The following is a 15,569-nucleotide window of genomic DNA, read 5'->3' as shown; positions in this document are numbered from 1 at the left end:
CAGGGCTCCTTAACAAACTTCCTAGCAGTGGTATCATCTCTTGAGAATTTAAATGTTGCAAGCGATAATAACTACAAATCATGGTTAATCATAAAAAATGAAGATTTTCCTCAGGCAAACCAGTGCAGCTGCTACAATTAGGAGGGCTATGAAGATCGTGAAGGGCCTCAAGGGGAAGATGTGTGAGGAGTCGCTGAAGTCACACGGTTTGTTCAGCCCAGAGCAGAGGAGTCTCTGGGGACATTGCATGGATCTGGGACAGGGGAGGGTCGGGCTAGGTGTTAGGAAAAGGTTCTTCACCCAGAGGGTGGTCGAGCACTGGGACAGGCTCCCCAGGACAGTGTTCACAGCACTGAGCCTGCTGGAGTTCAAGAAACGCTTGGACAGTGCTCTCAGACACATGGTCTGATTTTTGGGTGGTCCTGTGTGGAGCCAGGAGCTGGAGTCGATGGTCCTTGTGGGTTCCTTCCAACTCAGGATATTCTAGGATTCTAGAATTCTATAACTAGGATAAAAAATAAACCCTGATTATCAAACTATTTCCGTTTTCCTCTTCCACAACACCCTCCACTATCCAAAGCAATAGGCCACATTTTTTTTGAGTTTCAGGACCTTTTTCAATAGGCAGATAACCTTAGAGTCCTCCTGAACGGTGTTACTTTTATAAAAGCAAAGTCCACCTGAGAGGCTATGCTGGGCAAGGAAGCCTGACTCATGGGACCAGGCAGTTTCAGGAAGAACATAAACACATCAGTGACTGGAAATTAAACAGAAGGTGCATTCAAAGAGCAACTTTAACTGCAGTCAAGGCAGTGATAGGGTTCTGCCTAAGCATCTACCTTTCTCCTATCCTGCTGTCCACAGTGACCTTCACAAGGACAGTAATGTTTACATTTCAGAAATATTGGCTCAATGGGCCTGAATCCCACTGAGGGACAAAATCTCTAAACAGAAAGATCTTCACCAAGTCTGCCATAGGAGGGAGTTGTTGCAGCAGTATTTCTTTCTGTGTTCTCTCTGAACGTCACTTTCACTTGAACTATATGGGAACATAGAGGCACAATGCAAGTCTTGGTCTTGCACTACCACAATTCACAAGAGGACAGAGGCACCAATGTCCTTGTACTCACAATCTGTGCCTGAACATACTGTCAGAAGAACTGTGTTGTCCAACCACCTCCTTCAAGACGTACAGCTCTAATTACCTTTTATGTTGATGTCTTGCCAGTATGTGCTCTTGCCAGAAGTAAGGTCTGTTTAGAATTAATTGTTTATAAATTGAATTATATTCCAATGTAATCTACTAGATGAAAACATCTATTAAATATTTGTGTATTTTTCTCTTGTTGGTTTATAACTCTTACAGTTGTTTCAAAGTTAGATAAACCTTACTTACTATAAAAGACTGTTGTAAAGTAACACGATGCGAAATGGAACACTGCTACCATCTGTGAATAATGTAAGCAGGCAAATGAGGAATAATGACTACATCATGGTAATTTAGGACAGAACATACTGAATTACAATTGTCAGCAGCTTGGTTTATAGATCACAAGCTTAAGAAAAGCACAACATATAAAAGGCACGGGAAGGGTTTAATTAAAATATGACTACGCAATGGAACACAAATGACCCGTGATATTACTTTTCAAGGATCCACTGCTATTGCACCTTGAAGTGAAACTGAAAACTGTCACCATCATATGCATACAAAAAGTGTATTTCATCATATGCATACAAAATATGTGTTTCAGTGATATTTCAGTATGCATCATAAATCCACAGGTTTTAGAATAGAATAAGAGTTCTGTGCAACTCTTAGGTCGACGAGAAAATAACCTACCAGAGTTACATGATACTACTTTTGATTTTCATAGAGTTTCTTGTCTGTTCACAGGCTAGAGGTACAAGTCAGTATTGTCCCTATCAGTGGTGGACATTTCCTTCCCCAGTGCACAGTAGCTTCCATTGGGCATGATCTGTAGCAAAGCAAGTTGCTAGAATGCTATTCTTCCCTGCTCTGGCTTTTTTCCGGGGAGTTCAAGATGGAGCTATCTTTACCAGATGTGTGAAAAGGAAGTCTCCTTCAGAAAAAGGGAAAAAATTTTCCAGAGCCTTTAAATCCACTTTTTGCATCAGACGAGGAAAGTCCCTGTTATTAAAAAGGTGCTTTTGTCCTCTCGCCTCATTTCTTGTTCCATCTCTTAGTCTACATATTTTCCTCTCAAGTGTTTCCATAATCCCTTCACTGTTGTATATGAATACCTCTTAGCCATTGATGTATTTCTATTTGCATCATTGCAGGCAAGTAGGAAAGAAATAGAAACTGGAATGAAAAGATTGAGTTATTTCTTCTGGTTATACAGGAAGTCTTGGTGCATCGACCCCAGCTACCGAAGTATTGTTTAGCAAACCCTCCTCTTTTTTTTTTTTTTTTTTTTTTTTTCTTTGTAAACACAGATATGTAAGAACAACTTGTCAATTGGAAAAACTCACTTCTGTATAAAATGGTTTTATCACCCATTTCTCCATAGGGTAGAACATAACAAACATTTCTGAATAGCTTTTACAGTTTGATTTACGTTATTCAGAGATGAAAATATCTGTCTGTTTTTTCTCATGTTATAAAACATTCCTTCCATTTAGGATATTGTTATTCCCTTAATTCACCACACCAACACAAAAGCAAGAAACACCTGGTAACATCCCCAGACGTTCTAGCACCTGCCTACAGAAAGGGCAGCTGCTGGCACTAGTAATAAATAAGTAGACAGATACAGATATAGGTAAATAAATAAAAGCTGTTCACTGGCTTTAAGCCAGCAGAAAACCAGATAATTTCCATATGTTTCTGCCTTCTCACATCTGGGAAAAAACACATTGTGCTAGTTTCATTCTGCCATGATAATACACTGGATACTGTACCAAAATATTTTAGCAATGGATGTTTTAAACTTTGTTTGATTTTTAATACTGACTCTTTCATAAATAATTTTGATTTAAAAGGGTTTTCTGGAGGTGAATAGCAGTGAAGGCATGAAGGGGAAAGTATTATAGTTCATGAAATTATACCTTCATATTACATGCTTCTTTATAAAGTACTTTATTACGTACCATAACATTTTCTCTGTAAAGGTGGTGTTTCACCATGATACGCCATAAATGACGCTGCACCATCTTATAAAAATGCAGATTTTCAAAGTTTAACAACCAATCAAGGTGATACACGTCTAGGAAAATTCCCCTGGAAGCCAGTAAGAAGCCTGTATAAAATACACTGCCCTGTACAGCTGGCTACTTCCACACATTCCCAGCAAAATGGCTGAAACCTCACTCCCATTTCTAATAGCATTTGGCTTCTCTGGAGAACTGTGAGCATAAGAAAGTTCTAAAGTAGTTATTTATTATAGTATTCCAACTTGCAGTCTTTCCTCTTTAATATATGTCATCACCTTTAAAGTTTGTCTTTAAATTTATCTCATTACGAAGACATGACAACTTTGTGCTTTGTAATGTTCGTGGTTATGTATGTCTTAGAGGTAAATACCCCATGGTACCGAAAACATGACAACAGGTTGCCCTGGAACTTCTCCCATTCTCTGAATTGATTAGGCAATCTTAAATAGGAAAGCCTCTTCTGGAGCACCATGGCAATAACGGCCAATAAATATGGCTAACCTAAAACATAACAGACCAAACACGAATCTAAGACTTGTAAAGAAAATGTGAAACAGCCAGCAGGAGGCTAGGAAAAGTGAAAAGAGGAAAAACCCAAGAGAAACTTTCACAAGGGAAAGATGAGCAGCATTCAGGCAAAGTATACAATTACCTAGATCACTGCAATAGCTGGCAAGAGAAAATAGTGCACAATAAAGCAAATCACAACCTGCACCTTTAACAGTCAGACCCACCATAACAGAACTAACTGCAAGCACTGAGTCTCCTAGTGACAAGCCAAGTAGAAATCTTAATTTAGGAGCATATGAAATTGAACAAATTTCATAGGAAATTTGAACAAATGGACTTGATTTTGTCTTAGCTGCATCACTTTTCCCTTCATCTTAGCAAAAGAGTATCATAATCAATTTGGATGTTGTACTACAGCCAAAACAACTTACAAATAAAACATACAAAGTTTGAATTATAAATGCTCCACTTCAAACATGAAATAAAGGACACCATTGTAGACCATGACAGATTTAGATGAGAACGAAGTGATCTTTCAGAAGGTCAGGCTAACATAAATTGCTAAAAAATTACTCAAAATTACAGTTTTAAAGATGCTTAATTAAAAAGAACAAGTCAACCAGACCTTCAGACATTATTGAGATAATACTATGCTTGACCCTGATGATTTCCTTCAGTGTATGATTTAAATGATTTAAAATGAACTAAGTTTGATTTTAAAAACAAAGGGTGAGTTAGGGAATGCTTTAAGACAGAAATTCTCAAAACTTGGTCCACAGAGAAATTTGTAATGATCCAAACCTTCTGTGAGGGAGGTGGAAATACACCATTTTTATCTGAAAGAGAACATTCAAAAGAGGAGCAGATGCATTAGAGGGCAGAGCCAAACCAGCAAACCATAGATCAAGAGCAAGGGATTCTCAGCCAGCTGAGGGTGATGGGGAAGAGTAAAGTGATATGTGGAGGAATCTGTGCTTCAAGCATGGGAATTAATACTACCCACTTGCCCAAGTTTCTTTTACACAGGAACTAGGGCAGGAAGAACAGAGGTTGTGCATATCCAGGGAAGGTCCCAGCATGGAGTCAAAACATGGATGGGACACAAGTTGAGACCAAGGAGCTGGAAAGTATTTAGAGGTCCCACACCTGGCTTTACAGTTCACTGCAGGCATAGATAGAGCGCATGTTTTGCTAAGGATCCTGGTACTTAGGCTATTTTAGGTATGCACACTGAATGCAGGGCTAGAACTCCAAATATTTTAATGAACAAGGAAAATGTGAACAAATGTGTTATTGACATGAAATGTAGTATTTTATGCATCATGTTCTAATAATAAATGTAACTACTTTCTGTACAGGAGAAAAAGAGGCAAGAAAAAGAGATGATTTAGTATAGGTCTATACCATGGCATTTAAAACCAAAATACTAGAAACTTAGTCCTGATTTGGTTTGTATCAGGGCACAAGCACGTGTTTGTTTTTTTTTTGTGTGTGTGTGTTATTTTTTTTTTAGAAGATTAAATTATCACAACTGCAAGCAGGCAGCAGAAACAGCCTTTGCCAGGTATGATAGCTTCTTTCAGACTGCTGACATCTCACACACAAAGTCAGGGAGACAGTGAAAAACATGTAGGCACTGCACTAAGCATAGAAAATTATTAGGTAAATACAGTCCAAATCTCATAAAATAATTTGAAAAACTAGGTCACTTATCTCAAGATAAATGTTACCACTCATGCAATGAATTCATAAAAATACAATATTTAAGGCAAGTTAGAGAGAGCTGATCATCTTATAAAATAAAAAGATCAGGAACCTAGCAACTCTGTTCTCATCGTTCTTTCTTCCTTTCATAGCTAAGGACATTTATTTCTCCCAAGATGAAGTTCACAGTGAAATTCTCCAATGAATAGCACAAATATATCACATACCTTGAAGTCACAGCTTCCATGAATTCATCAAGGAGATCATCATAGGCTTGACCTCTGATTCTCTTGTGTCTTAGCCCAATATACAAAGGATCTTTTAGCAGTGCCTGTTAAAAAAATGTTTGAACTACTACATGAACAAGTTACACTAGTACATTCTACGTTAATAAGAAGGGGGAAAACAATACAGTGTTTGAGGATTAATCCAAGCATATGAAGTACATATCCATTTATCCACCTCTATATAAAGACTGAAGAAATGCAACAAAGGGATTAAAGAAACAACCTTTTGTATCAAGGAAAATGGATACCCTAATATCAAAGGAAGGGTATTGTTTCAAAGTGAAAAAGTAAAAGTTTAATCTAGGAAATCAGGTTTCAGAAGTATCTTTTAAAGTTAGTTCTTTTCTCTTTTTCCATTACATCTTGACAGCACTCTGACATTAAGAAAAAAAAAAAGAAAAAAAAAAAGCTGTTTTCTTTACTTTTATCATCATGTTTCACAAATGTCTCCCAAAGACCACTTAGTCCATCATTTCAACTGTGTTGACAAGCTGATATTCAGATAATGTGCTGCTTTCTAAAATTCAATATGCAAAAACAAACAAGTCATTGATCTTATCCTTACAGCTTTCTAAAGTATCAGTTTAGACTATAGCATTCTTCATTTCAGTTATCCATATCCATCATTTGGATATGGTTTCTGAATTTTTCTATGCTTAAAACTTGCAGTTTTTCTTCTTTGAGACCTATGATCCAAACTTTGCTCTAGGACCACAAAAACACCCAGCCCATTTTACTCCATGCCTTCACTGCTGGATAGTTTTGTTTTGCTCTGATCTGTTTCCACATGATAATTTAGAAACTTACTAAACGTATTCAAACTGTTTTGCAATCCCTTTTGACAATTCAGTCTAGCTACAGCAGTTCCCTGGCTCAACACTTTCAGTGGCTCTCCCAGGATCACACACACAAAGACACTCTTTGCTATTACATTTTGCAGACCTCTGAAAATGAGTAAGATAATTTCTCTGCTGTATCTAGTATACAATCCTTCAACACGTGGCCAAACAGCTTGCAGAATCATCCAGGAGCTTGACTAAGCACTTGTCATCAGAAAACAACTTCCAAACCCAACACGGCTGCGGAAACCTGTACACCAACTTCAATTAGGAAGACATCATAAAGAAAAATACAGACTGCCTCTCATTGCAGGAGAGAGCCTTCAATGACAAACACAAAATTGCATTGGGTTTACCTGGAAAGGTTTTTTGCAATGGAGGGGCTGCAGGGGTGGCCTCTGTGTAAAGCACCCAGCAGCTGCCCCATGTCAGAGCAGAGCCAGCTCCAGCCGGTTCCAAAAGGGACCTGCTGCTGGCCAGAGCTGAGCCAGGGAGTGACGCTGGGTGGGCCTCTGGGAGAGCAAACTTAAGGAAGGGAAAAAACCTGCTGCAGAACAGCAGCTGGGAGACTGAGGAGTGAGAACCTGCCCTGCAGACCCCAAGGCCAGTGCAGCAGGAGGGCAGGAGGTGCTCCAGGCAGGCAGCAGCAGTTCCCCTGCAGCCTGTGGAGAGGCCCCTGGTGGAGCAGGCTGTCCCCCTGCAGCCCATGGGTCCCACATGGAGCAGATCTCCACGCTGCAGCCCCTGGAGGAGCCCCCGGTGGAGCAGGTGGATGTGGCCTGGAGGAGGCTGCAGCCCATGGAGAGCCCCCGCAGGAGCAGGCCCCGGGCTGGAGCTGCAGCCCGTGGAGAGGAGCCCACGCAGGAGCAGGGGTCTGGGGGGACCTGCCACCCGTGGGGGACCCGTGCTGGGGCAGTTTGCTCCTGGGGGATGGACCCCGTGGTACGGAGCCGTGTGGGAGCAGGTCTTGAAGAGCTGCTGCCTGTGGGCAGCCCCCGCAGGCTCAGTTGGGGAAGGACGACATCCCGTGGGAGGGGACCCCACGGGGAGCAGGGGCAGAGAGGGACTGTGAAGGAGCGGCGGGGATGAAGCATCAGGGACTGACCACAGCCCCCATTCCCTGTTCCTCTGTGCTGCACAGGGGGAGGAGGTGGACGAGGGTGGGTGGGGGCAAGGTGGTTTTAGTTCGCTTTTAGTTTCTCACTATACTAGTCTGCTAGTGACAGCCAGTAAATTGTATTTGTCTCCCTATGTCGAGTTTCTTTTGCCTGTGATGATAATCAGTGAGTGATCTTCCTTATCTCAACCCATGGGGTCATTTCATCATATTTTCTCACCCTTTTCCTTTGAGGAGGGGGAGTGATAGAGTGGCTATGGTGGAATTTAGCTGTCTAGTAGGGTAAAACCACCACAGAATATTTTAAAGAAGTGCCTAAATTCTTTTTACAGTTCTTTGATGTAGTAGAACTGAAAAACCCTTGGGTCACAAGCCTCAGCTGAAGACTGATAAGTAACAAACAACCGTTCTGGTCTACAGACAGTGATGTTTGTTTCTGCCTCACTTTTCTTTCCACTTCAATAAAACATAAAAGACATCACTTACAAGGTTAAAAAACAAACAAACAAAAACAGGATTAAAATATGATTTTTCTGAAATGATGCTAGACACATCACCATTTCAAAACAATTCCTAATGCATTATTTATAGATTTTCAGAAGATACACATCATTAACTCAACTGATTGAAGTGAAGAACACAAAAAGGTTAAAACTAAAAGTAATTTGTAAGTGAAGGTAATATCACTATATATGAATACTTATTTTCAGTCTCTCCTTCACCCATTCTATGTAGCTTTCATGTTTAAAGAGCATATTCTTTGGCTGAAATAATTTTACCTCCTTTTTTACACTATTCTAGCTGTTCTAGCAGTAAAACCAAAATCATAATTATGTATCTATTCCAGGTACTGCAGGAAAATCTGGCAAGAGCTGGATGCCGTGTACCTTCTAAAAGTAATTTTCTTTGTTGCATGTTCTTCTATTTTTATACAATCATTTCCAATTCTGGAGTTAAGAACTATTTCTGGAATGATTTTTTCATTCCCATCTTGAGTTTGCCTTAGCTATGTCAAATAACCTCAGGGAAATCTGACATATCAGGGATAATTTTACTTCTCTGGGAGATAAATTCATATGAAATGCAAATTAACTTTTTTTTTTTTTTTTTTTTTTTTTTTTATCAATGTGAGGCTTTAAGATGAGTTTGGAAACCCTGTGGGAGCTGCATCATGCTTCCCACCAGACAGAGCAAGCAAGGCTGGAAAGCAGAACTGCCAAGCAGCAGAAGCCTCCCCGCTGGGCACCTCTATCAAGAGCATCGCAGGGGTGCTGAGAGACAACAAGCAAAATCCCACTGCCACAGCTTTCCCAGCCAGTAGGTGTCTGCTGCTCTGTGTCCTTTGCAAGCACATCGCATGCTCCCTGGTCCAATCCAGATTAAGGCAAATTGTTTTTTCCTAACAGGCAAATTGATTTTTGTTTGTTTATTTTTTTAACACACTGCTGCAAGACTTTTATCAAACAGTCAGTCTGTGTTCTAATTTTGCAAAATAATACCCAAAGAGGAGGAAAGGCGGAATGACAGAAAGAAGGGAGGAAGGGAGGAAGGAAGGAAAAGAAAAAAGAAACAAAACATATATCTTTGCCCCTTTTATTTTTAAAATTCTCAAGACATTTCAAAAACTTCACAGCCAGACTGAGTCATACTGATTGCATCAAGGCAGCTTATGCTGGGCAGTAATTCTGTAAAAGTTCAAGAGAAATATGTGTTCACATTTATGCTGTCTTTAAAAAGTGCTAAATAAGCCACAGATCTGCCTTGAAACATAGGCTCTTATCTCTCTTATACCACTTTTTTCATCTTAAATATATGTAGGCATTTAAATCTATAGTTAATACTAAAACTCGGAACTCCAAAACAGCTCTACTTATAAAGACCACTATAGAAATGTATTCACCTATCTTTGGAACAGAAATTTCATGTGGAATATTGAAAAAAAAAAAAAAAAACACAAACAAACAAAAAAACACATTTAACTCAGTGTTTCTGGGGTATGTTTAAACTTCCATCCTGGGAAGTCTCACAAGTGCAAACAATTAATTCAGCAACACATTGCTGATGAAAAGGTTGGCCAGCTATGTACCAAGAGCCTGAAATTCCTTTACAGCTCAGTGCCTTCTACTTCACAAACGTTACAGTTTGACAAGAAATAGCCCAAAAGTTCCTTTATAGTCCCATTTGGAACAACCTATGAAGAAACCCAGGGCGCAGACAAAAGAATTAAACATTTGACAAGTGAAAAGAACAGTGGTCATTTCTGAGCTCCGAGTGGCAAACCATTGTGGAGCTTCTCTATTTCCAAAAGGCGCTGAAGAATGAATAAGCTGCTTAAGCACATTATCCTGTTACTCAGGTCAACACCATGCAAACTGGGTCCCCGGTTGTTTGGTGTTTTTTTTGTTTTTTTTTTTTTTTTTTAGAGTGTTCACACATCTTGAGAGATTAACATTTACTATTGACTATTTCATGGCTTTCAAAACAGATCACTGGAGAGAAAGTTCTACACCACAATCAAGTGTGTCAAGCTGACATGATGATTAGGTACTTTTCCTCAATGACTTGGGTTTCTTTTGTTCCCCAACTTGTTGTCAAAGCTTAAACTTGGTTTTGTTCTTTTGGAAACCTAATCTCCATCGAAACACAACCCTGCTTTTGCTGGTTAGTGGGTTCGTTATGCATATTAAATAACACTGGAAAGAGTGGCACAAGCTTATTTTCAGGCACGCTTATTCTAAGGCTAAGAAAAAGGTCCTAAAATATTAAGGTTTAGCACTGTAGCACATTGAAGCTTTAATAGAAATGAGAGTTTACAAGAAAGGGCTTAATTGAGGCTCTGGTACTAGAAAGATCATATAGATCTATTTAGAATTAGCTGTGTAAAATAACAAAGAGTCCTTTGAAGCACCACCTGAGCATATTAAAACCGTAATGACCTTTGGGGCTTTAACAAAAAGGCAAGTCATTTATACCATCTTACTTGTGCACACTTACAGTAAAGAGATCAGCAAACCATCAAAGTTCAAGCAAGGCTTGAGCTGTGCACCTGGCTTTAATTTATCTACAAAAGCCAAAGCAGAGAGAAACAGAAAATTGCACACATATATTTCATCAGGAGAGAACAAACATGCGGAAATGTCATCTATTCTCAAACTTGGCACAAAGAAGTCCTTTGGAACAGATACATATTTTAGTGCATAGCTTCATGGAAAATTGGAGGTGAAGAACCCAGAGCAGCAAGACACTGAGCCTTTCCACTCACAAAGATGTCAGCAAAGAGTGTCCAGACCTCTCAATGCCACCTAGAAAGTATTTGGTGTACGGTAATGCTTCAGAGCAGAAATTCCCCCCATGACATTAAAAATGTCCAACCCCTCCATTTCTACAAATGGGAAATGATGTGCATAGAGCCACAGTTATAAAACTGAAGGGGAATGACAGTTGTAGGGAACATCAGAAGCTTTGGGACAAAGACATGCCACATCCCAGAAATGAAAAGCATTTCATTTGGTCCAGTGAGACACACAATAACCTAGAAAAAATGGAGGAATGCTGCTGCTTTTTCAACTCTTAGTATTTTGTTACATTAAAACACTCCAGATTCTTCCTGTAAAGTTCTTTTTGTCTCAGTTTTCACAGATCGGGGAAGGGCTGATGAGCACAGTGGAATTTCTGTTCTCCAGAAAAGTTGGACACTTCAGACATCTTTTTTGTTTCCACTAGATTGAAATTTCACTCTATGTGAAACTTCTTCCAATAAAAGAGTTCATCAGTAAAAAATAATGTCGAAGTTTTGGACTTACTACTCGCTTCTATCAAAATTAATTGTGTAGTAATCAATCTGCATTTGTTTAAATATGGGGTTTGCAAGCACTAACGTGCTGAATCATGATTTTCTGCCCTGCAAGAACTGCTTACAGCTGCAAAGTGTTTTTTATGGCATTAGGAAGAACATATAAGATTTCGTTTCCTATTAGACTAGGAAGCCTTTTCTCTTTAAACAAGCTTTTTTTGAAGTCTGAAATACAGGATGATGCCCTTAAACCAAACAGATTCTGCGTTTCCAAATGCTGACTGTGTTTTGGATGCACCAAATCCTGCAACTAACACTGACATTAATTGGGTTTGAGGATGTAGAGTGCTTTGTAAAAAGAAGCTTCATAATCAGGTAACTTTTTTTCTTTGAACTACACTTCCTCCCTTACATATTTACTAGGAAGACACCATGGCCCTTTGTGCGTAAGTAAAAAGGGTCCTTATCCTTTCTTCCCAAAAGAAGGAGACGTCATCTTTGAGATGCACTAATGTAAATTTTAGCATCAGCTAGCCCTTTATCTGGATATGCCCAACAGACAGGTACCACCTATAGTACAGTTGAACTATAATGAATAATAAATAAATAGAAAACCCACCTGTAACCCTAAAAAGGTCTGCCCATTGACAGACCTGCGACTTAAGACTTAAGCCCATTGCTCGTATTGTAGAGCTAGCTCCCACACACGCCGACAGCTTTGCCTGGCTGAAAAATTGTCAGTTCCAGTGAACTTTAATTAAAAACAAAAAACAAAAAACACAACACTATAATGACTGGAAAAAATGCTTCACGAAGGAATCTTGTAACACTCTATGAAATTACCACAGCCTGTCCCCGAGCAAGAGGCTGCACAAGACCAGACCGTGCCAAGGTCATTCTGTGGCTGGCTTCCAGTGCATGCAAGTGGCACAAGATAAAGGGCCCAGTGTGCGAGGCCTGTGGCCACCGGGCGCGACGTGTGATGGGTGGCTCCATCCACGGCCTGTCCGCCTCCCTCCTGTCCTGGTCATGCAATGCGTAGCTCCCAAAAAGCTCTCCTGGGAAGCCAAACCCCGCAAGGCTAAAGTTTAAAATGTCAAAAAAATACCACAGCCTATGAAGTACAGAGTCTAAGATAAAATGTTGCTGCAGCCATGAAGTGAAATGCAGCTGATTTTTCACGAGGCTGTTGTGCTGTCAGCTCTTTGTCAGGCAAGACATGGTGGTTTTGTTCAGGAGCCAGCTGGGGGAATCAGGCAAGCTGTGAAAAGCTCAGAGGGTTGTTGGGGTGCTGGGGGCTGTGGTGTTGGTTTCTGGTTTGAGCCTGCTAGGCTGAGTCACTCTGAGCTTACTTCTAAAATACTGGAAAGGAGAAGATACATTTCAGAAAGAAAAAGCTCACCTCACCATTTTCAGGTGTAATTCAAGAGCACCTTGAATCTCACAGTGCTGGCTGCAGCCAGGTGTCAATCAGAGATGCACTGGCCTTAGGGAGTTCCTTCCTAGACTGACTTCCCCATTTCCAAAACCACAGAATTCACAGCGACCCTTGAACTTCTTTCTGGATTGGCTCTAACATTACAAGCAACACACTGCAGCTACAAAAACTGTATATGTTGTCATCCTTTATACTGAATGCTAAAAATGATTTTGTTTAAAAGGCAACTATACAAGTGAATGATATATTTAAAATGATACAGTTATTCCAGCAAATTTCCATTGCTATTAAAAATGTCTTGCAGTAAACTTCATTGCAGAATCCAGTTTAAACCACTCTGTACACTACAGCAGCTTCCAGTTAGAGAAGAGCTGGGAGTATAGCTCAATACTGAAGAACACTCCAGATTACATCACTGTCATTCAATAGATAGAGTTTAAAAAAAAAAAAAAGTTTTTCCTGGAAATTTAAATGCCACTGGAAGTTCTTCTGGTGAAACAGCTTACATCATTGCCTCTTTTCAAACACAGAATCTAACATCTAAAAACAATCAGAAGCAAATATCATTGAACTGCCATCACTGACTTTGCAGTACAAGCTGTGTATTGTTCCTAAGGAGAAAAGCAGATGTTGTCTTCAGGGCTGGATTAGATGTTATTTATGAAAGTACTGTAACTGAAGGAAAAAAAAAAAACCTCCTTCAAAGCTATCAAGTTAGTTTGTCAAATCTACATATTAGAAAAATAAAAAACTAAGAGAGCTCCCCAAGGAAATAGAAATATGGTTGCACCAACATCTTCTGTTAACTGAATGTTAGCTTTAAAACTCTTAAAACTCATGAAATCCTTTATAAGCCACTCTTCTGATCCTTATATCACATTTACTTGATTAGCAGTAGAATTCTTTCTCTTGGTATGTCCTTGTGTGCCACCACCATCCAGATGCATTGAGTCCGTTTTTTAGATCTACATTTAACTTCTACATTAAACAGCAACTATGCCAAGGTGCTCATTACTAGGACACTGCATTGTTAGGAGGATGAGCAAGGAGAAAATTTCTAATTTTAGAATTTCCTTAATTTATACAACAGAAAATCTAGAACGATCTATTTTCTGTGTGACTTGTGCCAATCCAAAAATAAAGGCATGCTTTGTACAGAGGGTGCATGTGGGTAGAACACAGAGGCAGCTGTATTCCTGGGATGAACACTATGTGGAGACAAGAAATGTATCTGCAGTAACAACACTTCAATGATCATTTCATTCGCTCTTTACTGGAAAACTCTTATAAAATGCTGAATTTATATATCCCAACAGATGCCCTAAAGTTTGGCAGGAGTAGGAAAAAACCTCCCTGAATTTTTTATTTTATCCTTATTTATTGTTTGAAGGATCCTAGATAAATTAAGGTAAATTTCAGCACAGGTTTTCTACTCTTCTCCCTCCTCTTCATCTGACCATATGCTGTCTTTTTCTCCATAGACAGAAATATGATGGCACACAAACAGTCAAACAAGTTGCAGGTTATTACTTCAATGCATATCTCCTGGTCTCTTTTTTACTATTCTAAAAAAGCTCTTCCAGTTCCTCATCTTGACAATCACCTTTCTAAAGAGTTTTGTAAATGAAACTGAAACAAAAAAACCCCTCATCTTTCATGTAACAGGATGAAGTCAAGAGTGGCTGAAGGCAGCCCCAGGGTTAGCGTTAGGGTTAGGATAAGAGCCCTTAAAAGGAAGGATTTCCCAACTACGTATTTTAAAACTCAATACTGGACAATTCCTAGAGGCCCTGGGAAGTTCAGCTTTCCAGTAATGGAGCTCAGACAACAGCCTGCTCCTCTCCCTGTAAATTTTCTCTCTTCCTTAGATACAGCATATTAGTCCCCATTTAATACTGCTTTCTGTCTCTTCCTCTTAAGAGATCACAACTGATTTGGTAACAGAACAGCATCGCCCCAATATCTAATGTTAGGTACTGCTGCACTAGTTCAGGCTAGCATGCTCCATATGATATGCTGCCAGAACGGCATCTAGCAGAGCTGGTAATGAGATCAGAGAGGCCTAATTCATTGTGTATTTTAGGATACACAAAAAAATAAACAGCAAGATAGAGACACTGCATTATGTTTAACAGTCTCGGAGAACTCTCCTAATGTTAACATCTGTCTGCAGGGATAGGGATGATGCCAACTCCACAAATGCCTGTAATTTGAGTTGGAATTTGGAAGACGCTCAGAACCACGGTTTTGGAGCAAGATTTCATCAGACGCAATTTCAGGATGCATAACTCTTTTATACAGTAAAACTGAAAACAAATGGTTGTCTGCATGCCAGCGGCATTTCTTGAAAATCTTAATCTCTTGACTATTGAGAAAACAATAGTCCTGAAGAATCTGACATTGTTTAGAACTTTAGTAGATTATGCTGCATATAATAAATATTTTAAAATAGAGATAATAATCAGAAAGCAAAGAAATCTGATAAATCTCTTCCATTTAATACATGTAATTATCAGACCACCTAGCAAGACATCTCCTACAACCACTGACATCTATTTTATATAAAAGCTTTTAGTGAATCCCCCAAGAAGCTCAGACTAACAATGAAGCACTCTACACAACTGACTGTCAGCAGCCCCCATGCAACTAATGACCATCATTTCTTCATGAACTTCATCAACTAAACAGCTAACATCTCCATCTG

General features: G+C 39.5%; 1 protein-coding gene across 1 annotated transcript in view; it reads right to left on the bottom strand.

The window, feature by feature from the left end:
* The window catches only part of ME1 (malic enzyme 1), a 174,823-nt gene that overhangs the window by 65,970 nt on the left and 93,284 nt on the right, over positions 1-15,569 (bottom strand). Inside the window, exon 6 of the mRNA XM_035321390.1 lies at positions 5,619-5,722. Within this exon, the coding sequence (XP_035177281.1) occupies positions 5,619-5,722 (104 nt within the window). The remainder of the gene's footprint in view (positions 1-5,618; positions 5,723-15,569) is intronic.

This window comes from Oxyura jamaicensis, chromosome 3 (assembly GCF_011077185.1).
Source record: "Oxyura jamaicensis isolate SHBP4307 breed ruddy duck chromosome 3, BPBGC_Ojam_1.0, whole genome shotgun sequence".
NCBI lineage: Eukaryota > Metazoa > Chordata > Aves > Anseriformes > Anatidae > Oxyura > Oxyura jamaicensis.
The sequence above is the reverse complement of the archived record's forward strand: the minus strand, read 5'-3'. Positions and strand labels throughout refer to the sequence as shown.